Source organism: Sinocyclocheilus rhinocerous, unplaced genomic scaffold, assembly GCF_001515625.1.
Source record: "Sinocyclocheilus rhinocerous isolate Xijiao unplaced genomic scaffold, SAMN03320098_v1.1 scaffold631, whole genome shotgun sequence".
NCBI lineage: Eukaryota > Metazoa > Chordata > Actinopteri > Cypriniformes > Cyprinidae > Sinocyclocheilus > Sinocyclocheilus rhinocerous.
In genome coordinates, this window is record NW_015656501.1 from 313,351 (window position 1) to 322,435 (window position 9,085).

The 9,085-nt window shown below is 37.3% G+C and overlaps 2 protein-coding genes across 3 annotated transcripts in view; both read left to right on the plus strand.

Moving 5' to 3' along the window:
• The first annotated feature begins 1,395 nt into the window (after positions 1 to 1,395).
• Positions 1,396 to 4,297, plus strand: LOC107720119 (ankyrin repeat and SOCS box protein 11-like). The gene is made up of 7 exons (XM_016527730.1): positions 1,396 to 1,507; positions 2,230 to 2,309; positions 2,535 to 2,642; positions 2,743 to 2,893; positions 2,980 to 3,114; positions 3,907 to 4,092; positions 4,171 to 4,297. The coding sequence occupies exons 1-7, from the start codon at positions 1,411 to 1,413 to the stop codon at positions 4,293 to 4,295; spliced, it is 882 nt and encodes a 293-aa protein (XP_016383216.1). The 5' UTR covers positions 1,396 to 1,410; the 3' UTR covers positions 4,296 to 4,297.
• Positions 4,298 to 5,944: 1,647 nt separating this feature from the next.
• LOC107720118 (synaptotagmin-like protein 5) overlaps positions 5,945 to 9,085 on the plus strand; it is a 27,741-nt gene continuing 24,600 nt past the window's right edge. For both annotated transcript variants that reach the window (XM_016527728.1, XM_016527729.1), the window contains exon 1: positions 5,945 to 6,077. The gene's annotated coding sequence lies outside the window, so the exon portion shown is untranslated. The remainder of the gene's footprint in view (positions 6,078 to 9,085) is intronic.

Genomic DNA, 9,085 nt, shown 5'->3' on the forward strand with positions numbered 1-9,085 from the left:
TAAACTTGTTGAAATTGTTGCACAAATATCTTTAAATGTCTAGATTCAAGATAAATGACAAACAGTGCCAGCTTTTCCTGTCTCACCTTTACATTTTTCATCTCACAGCATATCTGTATGGTGTAGATGAGATTTATACTGACATAAATGAGCTGAATTGAAAGTTTTAATACCAAACACACAGTTTTTGAGCTCTAGTGGAGTTATAAAATGTAAGATGCATCGTATCTGTTTATTTCTTTGATCTGACAGTGCTTGTTTCTCTTTAAGCCTGTTCTTATTTCCATTGCTACTTTTTTTATTGACTTTGGATAATGGTGTGAATGTATTTTTCACATGCAGCACACTCGTTTTAGGGCGCTATACTTTACTTTTCATACTCACTTTTTTGGTATTTTTTATTAACCTTCTCTGTGAGTATTGTGAACATGATTGTAATGCACAAAGGTTCATACTACCTGAGAAAAGGTGTAAATTTGAATTATTTTTGTTGACACAATAAACTTTATTAACATGCCATAAGTATGCATTCTTTTATTTTTTAACTTTGAATGAATGCATTTGTGTGTGCTTTTAGGATTTTGTCCACACAATAACATAAAATGTATGTACAAATTTACTTTAAATATGCAGCTGTTGAGTGTAAGTGTGGCACCTTATGGTAAAGTAGTTGTTTTTGTTGTAGATAACCGTCAGGGTTTGGCCTTGGTCTGGATCAGGAATCTTATGCTAACACCAAAAACAAGGCAGATAATACACGCCCTCATCCATTCAAGGCTAAAACCAGGAGCCGTTAACACACACTTATCGCCCGTTCTGTCTGCTTTCACACACATGCACATTCAATAGCCACCCTATCCAGCTAGAACGGTCTTGTTCCTGCATAACACTGCATGTAAATCATGTTTTGCTGGAGAAGCGGATACTGTTATCACCAATTACATTTGCAGTTACACTGGCTTTGGTTCATGGTTCCTTTTGGTTTTAGCCATTTCACTTGCTGTATTTGCAAAATCATATCTATTTTTGAGTTTGTAGATCAAAGTTTGTACTTTTAAGAGGAACCTACTGAGTCTTGACTTGCTGTAACGAAAGTTTCATTTATTTCAATGATTTGTTCTCTGAAACTGCTTAAAGGGGCTTTGTATATGTATGTTTTTAACTCTGTTTTAGCTCCTCTGTCCTTTCGACTCATTTTGAGGGGATGTGTTTATGCGGGGGATGCTCACCTCTCGAGTTTGAGGAGATGGGGGTGCAAACACATATCACTGATAACAGTGGGAGGTGCATTCTTGCCAAGGGGGGTTCTTGTTTCTCTGAAGGCCATATAAACTCCTCTAAAGAGTTTCTCTGTGCTCCATTATCTCAATTGTTCTCTTCCTGCGAGGTCTCTTCTTGTGAAGTTTAAAGATGGCTGTGGTTCAAGCTGAAGTGAGTGTCTGGAGTAAGCCATGGGATCACAGGCTTAACCTGTACGGAGGACAAGTGTGTAATACTCTAATGGCAGGTGAGTTTTCCTCCTCTACTTCTGGTGTTCTCTCTCTTCTTAATTGTTTTCAGTAGTCAAACATACTATGGTTACCACAAGGACCAAGTTCTTACTATTTTCACTTCATAATATTTTTTACACTAAATTATTTAATTGTTGTGATATCCACTAAATTGTTATCACTGGAGTTACTGGATCACATGTACCATGATAGTAGCACCAAGTCAGTGTTCCATACAATTATACACACTGAAAATAGAAAAAGGAAACTGAATTTGTCTTGGAGTGATGATCTAGATAAACCTGTTTGAATTTTCAGCTGGACTGGTTTTGGATACATTTATTCTAAAAGAAAGGGATTGATTTTAGAATAAATGTACTTGGTTTACTTGGCTATACTTTGGGGATGAAATTGTCCCTGGATGTTTGCTAATTTGACCTCTCATTGAGGTCAGAGCTGTGACTCGGTGGGCTATGCACATGCTCAAAACATATACGACCCATTGGCTTTCAAGGCAATGGCTACCGTCAACAGTTTGGTTTGGAACAACTTGAGTGAATTAAATATAAGAAAATGTTCATTTTTGGATGAACTATCCTTTTAAAATGCAAAAAGTGTTCTTTTAGGAGTGGGATTGGTTTTGTCTGTATATAAACATTATTATTATTATCTTAAAAACAACAAAAGTATATATGCATGTCATTTAAATATCCGTGTAAATGTCTGTCTCTGCTTATAGGTTCCTGGGACGACAGAACACCTCTACACGATGCTGCTTTGCAAGGAAGATTGCTGCCACTGCGAAGACTCCTTTCACAGGTACTGATGGAAGAAACACTGGCATAACATTTTTCAAACTGAATAGCTAAATAAATAAACTATTTAAACACTTAAACCACACTTACACATGTATCATCGCACTAATATAAAAATCAATCCAAGTGGTACTTTGTAGGTAACTGTTATAAGAACAAACTTTGTATGAACCAAATGCTTCCATTTATGAATGAAGAAAATGAATTGTCCATGTTTACATGTGTAAAGGGGTACAACGTAGGAATGGCTACATTAGATGGAATCACACCACTGCATGAAGCATGTGTTGGAGGCCATTTTACCTGTGCTAAACTTCTCCTGGAGCATGGTGCTGATGTATGTATATACCTTTCTCTTTATTTACAGTATCTGCCTTTATTTTGCTCACTGTCTCTGCATCAACATGCATTAATGGCTAACATATATATGCATGCAGGCCAATGCTGTCTCTTTTGATGGAGCCACTCCTCTCTTCAGTGCATGCTGTAGTGGAAACCCTGCCCTTGTCAGCCTCATTCTGATGTACAGCTCTGTCCACCATCCAGCTCATCTGCAGAGCTCACCTCTCCATGAAGCAGCAAAGAGAGGTATGTGTGATGATTTGTATCAATTTGCAATGCACTGCAAACACTGGGATATCAGTAAATGGGATGTCTATGTGTACATGTTTTAGGTCACACAGCATGCGTTGAAGTGCTGCTGTCTCATGGTGTGAATGTGGACATGGAGGTTCCCAGCATAGGAACACCGCTGTACTGTGCATGCGAATCCAAGGCAACAGAATGTGTACAGAGCCTGCTAATCTCAGGTCAGACACACCACTCTTAATGGATTAATAAATTCATTTTTAGGGTCATTATGACCATTACAGGGATATCATTTTTTTTATAATGCATTTTACAGTAATACAGTGTTTAATTTTGTTTGTTCTTAAAGGTTCATTACATTCCGTAGTACAATAACAAACATATCATATAAAGATCATGTTTTCTCTTTTTAGAAATATTCTTAAATATTTCTACAGTTTATAGCTTTCATTATTTTTTCATTTTTTTCATTTTTAGTTTGAGTAATTTTAGTACTAAACAAACACTGTATTTGTTATGTATGTATTTGTAATTTTAATGCAAGTTTTTAAGTTTTAATTTAACATTTATATAAATTATTATAAATATATAATTTTATATTAAAATATATTTATATTATTTTATTTCAGCTTTATTTTAATACCTAAAATGATTTCCAATAGTTTTAGTTTTAAAAGTAAAAGTTTATCAGTCAATTTTTAATTTTTTTTTAATTGTCATATGCACAGGGTACAGCAATGAAATTCTGAACAGGCAGTGCAAACAAGCTACACAGACATACATGTATAGTATATACAGTGCTGTATGTATATAAATGTATAAGTATGCATATAAAGTTAAATTATTGAATAAATTATTAAATAGCATCAGTACTCAAATGTAGCAGTAAAATATGAGAGGTTCTCAAGGTTTTAGTTAATAATAACAAAACTGTTAATGAGAATAAGATTGTTTTTCAATACAGTAAAAAAAATTGGGGGGAAATTTTAACACTGCTTCTTGTTTCTCGCAAGGCGCTGATGTGCAATGTGGGCGGGGCCTTGACACACCTTTACATGCTGCAACCAGGGTGGGCGGGGCAAAGGAGGTGGAACTACTGTTAGAGCACGGGGCAAATCGGACGTCAAGGAACTCTGAGGGAAAGAAACCTTTGGAGTTGACAACAGATCAGAGCATCAAACATCTTTTGCATACTACAGGTGAATATAAACACATAAGATATAAACACTCATTGTCCCGCTGTATGCTGCGATACTGATTCTGGTTTGGTTCTGCAGGTCCATGCTCCCTGTCTCAGCTGTGCAGATGGTGTATTCGACGTTCCCTGGGACAAAAAGGACTAAACAAAACCAAGATGCTTTGCTTACCACATCCCCTGCACAGTTATCTTCTCTATCATTAAAACACACATAAACATTCCCTGTCTAGTGTCCAAACACGATTCAGTAATCTTGTTCTTTTTGAATAACATCTTGTACACATTTTTAATTAACTTTTTTTTGTAAAAGTGTAGCCTTTTTTGTTTTGTAATAAATATTTTTATACATTCAAAGACTTACTAATTTGTTGAAATTAATGTATGTCTATATAGGTACAAACACATGAACACACACACACACACACACCTTGGGTTTCCATGTTTTATGGGGAGATTCCATAGACGTAATGATTTTTATACTGTACAAACTGTATTTTCTATCCCCTTACCTTAACCTCTACTCCTATTTTAGATTTAAAAAATAAAATAAAATCTGCATTCTTTATAAACTTGTTTCATCATGGGGACCATGATGAAAATGTCCCCACAAGGTCAACATTTACTGGTATTACTATACTTGTGGTGACATTGGGTCCCCATAACGTATAGAATATCAGGACCACACACACACACACACACACACACACACGCCAGTCTACTGTCTACATGCACACATGAACACTCACTATGCCTACAAATTCAGATGGTGAAAACCTGACTAAATTGACTATTAAATGTATTTTTAAATGTCTATTAACTCTGTAGCTGTAACTCTGTAACTTACCTGAACTAACCAGCAGGTGGCAGCTTTGTAACATAAGTGAGATAATTAAAACATTTTCTTCACTTAAAGCTGCAGTCCGTAACTTTTTTTGGTTAAAAATTATCCGAAATCAACATTTGAGCAAGTACATAACCAGCCAGTGTTCAAAACTATCGCCTTACTTTAGCCCGATTCACAACGTTAGAATCTGTGATTGCGAAGTACATAGGGTGACCATATTTTATTTTTTTAAAAAGAGGACAGTAGGGCGGGGCTTCGTGGGCGTGGACAGGGGTGGGGCTTCATCTAACAGTATATGTAGCAAGGTTTTTTTGTTTGTTTGCTTATTTTATTTTTATAATAAATAAAAAGAAAATAAGTAGAAAGAATAGAGAAAGAACGTTGCGGGACCAGGTGGCAATGGTCAGAGATTCAGCGGGAGCAAGATTAAGAAAACAGCCGAATCCCGGACATTTTGGGCAATTAAGAAATCCCGGTCCCGCAGACAGCTGCAATTGCAGGTTTTCAAACAGAGATGGCGACAAAGAGGCAAAATTTACAGACTGCAGCTTTAATTTTACAGGATAGATTATGATAAATGACAGACTCTATAAATGGCTTTAAGATTCTAATACGTGTTTTTATGCTAGTTTTGTATGCAATATAGCGTCAATACAAAACAACAAATGGTGACTCAGAAAATAGAGGCTAGTAGAACTATAACATACTAAAATCAATGAACATCTATCTATCTATCTATCTATCTATCTATCTATCATCTGACTAAGTCTGTCGGTCTGTCTGTTGATCTATCTATTTGACTCAACATATGCTGACAAATATGCTGAGGATATTCCCTCTCCAGTCTCCGTTGCACAGCGTTTGAGAGAGATTCTGGCACTCCTACGATGCAGACGCGTAGAAGACTCTGTGTGTGTGTGTGTGTGTGTGCGCGCGCGAGTGTGTGTACACGGTCACGGGGAATCCGTGGGAGCGCAAACTCCGCCCACGCCATGAACACCTACAGCGGCGAGTGCGGTGCGTGGAGGGGTTTGCCTCGCGCTCGGAGCTCGGGCTGCAATGAACACACCACTACAAATCTGCTCTTGACCATGTAACAGGAGTGCAGTTCACCGGATCTTCACGAGCGAGTGCTGCGGCAGGTAGGACATCAGTTTATATCCTGGTGTGTTTCATGAATCATGTGTGCGGGTTGACGGAATAAACGCGGCTTTACGGTGAGATGGAAGCAGGAACTTCAGTGTTCCCATTCTGTCTCCTCTTCAATTGTCTGTATCTTCTTTATACATCGGTTACATCATCTTAAAACAGTCTAAACCCCACAAAAGTCAGTGTCAGAGGATATTCCCTGACAAACAAGCCTGTTTATGCATTACATATAATGTCGTCTCACCAGGTGTTTGAACAGGTGCAATGCAGCTGAGCGTTTTTGTATTTATCGAGGTAGCCTGAAGTCGTTTTCATATTTTTGTATAGGCAATTTTTGTTAAAGTTCAGAAGTGTCACCACGGTTCAATCGGTGGTGTTTATTGCACATATTATGTGAGGCTAGTTGTCCCACTTTTCACTCCAGTGAATATTAATAGGGTAGGTTTATTTTCGAAAGTGAATTTCTGTGTAGATAAATGCCTTAAAGTATTGGGGACAAAATGTTTTATGTGTCCTATTGTGTAGCCTCTTGTCACATGCTGCTGATAACTGTTTAAGATGTGATGTGTCATCTTTTGTGTACTATGAGCAACAACATACAGTAAATCACTTCTGTTTTCCGAAGCATTAGCTATTTATACCCAAGTGAGACATAATCAAGATAAGAGGCAGCTGAAGGAACAGCACATCAGTTTGTTTGACTGACCAGGGGAACACTGTATTACTCAGATGTTCATACTCTTTCATAGCTCAGGACACTTATTTGTTTCATTTAAGTAGGCTATTAGATGTTCCTTCTAAAACTCCTTAGAAGAAATAAAAGTAGACGCTAACAATTGTTAACATACATTATGAGTATAGAGCTATAAATAGCATAGTTCAGGTAATTAAAAAAAAAAAAAAAAATTTGAGTTTATATGGAAATTTCTGTCCTTATAGCATGTTTTGGCAGTTTTTGACATTGAGATTTTTTCTGTAATTGGAGAAGTGAGATTACTGGGTGAAGTAAAAACCTGAGAAGGAGGAGACTAAAGCAAATGTTTTAATTTTTCTTTAGGCCTATTTAATATTAAATTTAATATATTACATATTACACTTATGCATTTAGAAGATGCTTTTGCAGATATGAAAACGCAACAATGAAAGTATTAAAACCATAAAATAAAAAAACAAACATAAAACAAATGGACCCATGTGAACACAGTTTATGTATTTGATTTGCAATTTCACCAACCGTAAAATCACTGAGTGTCCATAATATTTGTAATAGAGCGACTAATACTGGTCACACATATCTTATAGGAAAGAGAACTATTTACTATTAATTATACAGACTAGGGATGCTCCGATCCGCCTTTTTCGCCTCCGATACCTAGGGTTCGGTATTGGCCGATACCGATACCAATCCGATACCAGTGAAGTTTTTTTCCCTCATTTAAATAAATTTAGAATTTATATATCTCTGTGTGTGGAAATTATAATCATTCTTTTACAATCTACTAGATACAGACTACTTCATTATAAAGAAAAATTAAACTTCAGAAGTAACACAGAATAATTCGCACAATCGAAATAAATTTTTTTTTCGGATTTAGATCGGCCCTCTCTGACCCATACCCGATCTGAGAAAAATGGCACTATGGGAGCCGATACCCGATATGAATATCGGATCGGCGCATCCCTCATTTACAGACAGGAAACATTAGTGGCAGCAGGACCATAAAAATTGATTATTTCATTAAAAAGACTGAAAGCAAACCCATCAATATTTTAAAGTCTTTTTGTAATTTTAATGTGTACTGGTCCTGAAAAAAGAGAATGCGGGTTGAAAAGTTTAATCAGCATCACAGATAGAGGGACAATATAAAGTGTTCTACCATATGATTAACTGCACAGATTGTTCTACTGATGTCCTTTTTAACACTCACAATCTTACTCTCCATAACTGGCATTGATTTGTATGTATGTGTGTTTAAATAAGGTGCATGCATTAAAAATTCAAAGGGGCACAGCTGGAGAGAAGGGAAACAGTACATTACATTGCATGTCGTTAGTCCATTAGTCCATGTTATACTTCATAATTGGTCTGAATGTGTGTGGAGGGACTCGATGTGAATGAGTGCAGGTACAATGGCAGGAGAAATGGCTTGAAGGAGATGAAATGGAATAGGATCAAGCGCACAAGTAGTAGGATGATTGGAAAGGATGAGTTTAGAGACTTCTGTCTCAGAGATTGGAGAGAAGGATGAAAACAAGTGTATGTTTGCTGGTAAGATGTGTTTGAGAGTTTGTGGTGGTGCAAACTGCACTGAGGTTGGTAATTTTATTAATGAAGAATGTGGCAAAGTCGACAGCTGTTAGAGTTGATGAAGGAGGGGGAGGAGGAGGACAAAGGAGGGAGGAAAAAGTTTTAAAGAGCATGCGAGAGTTAGGCGAATTGTTAATTTTGTTGTGATAGTATGTCCTTTTAGCAGTGGATACATTAGCAGAGAATGAAGAGAGGAGTGATCGATATACATTAAGGTCAGTAGGATCTTGTGATGTGCGCCATACTCTTTCTGCAGCTCTGAGCTTAGAACGATGCTCACGGAGAACATCAGATAGCCAAGGGGCAGAAGAGGTGGTACGAGCTGGCCTGGAAGACAAGGGGCAAACACCGTCTAAACAAGACGTAAGAGTGGAGCAGAAAGTATCACTAGCACTGTTAACATCAAGAGATAATAACTGTCCATGGGGAGGAAGCGTTGATGAAACCATAGCAGATAACCGGGAGGGTGAGAGTGAGCGTAGGTTACGTCGAAAAGTGACATGTGGAGTGGTATGTATTGTGTCAGGAACCATGTTGAGGTTAAGAGTGAGGAGGAAGTGATCCGAGGTGTGCAGTGGAGTAACGAGCACATGATCAGTGGAGCAGTGTCGTGTGTAAATAAGGTCCAGTTGGTTGCCTGATTTGTGAGTAGCCATAGTTAATACTCGCTTGAGATCAAAAGAGGCAAGCAGA

Coding starts and splice junctions, on each gene's coding strand:
- LOC107720119 (XM_016527730.1), top strand. CDS start 1,411: ATGGCTGTGGTTCAAGCTGAAGTGAGTGTCTGGAGTAAGCCATGGGAT. Junction 2,310..2,534: donor TGCGAAGACTCCTTTCACAG/GTACTGATGGAA, acceptor ACATGTGTAAAG/GGGTACAACGTAGGAATGGC. Junction 2,643..2,742: donor TCCTGGAGCATGGTGCTGAT/GTATGTATATAC, acceptor ATATGCATGCAG/GCCAATGCTGTCTCTTTTGA.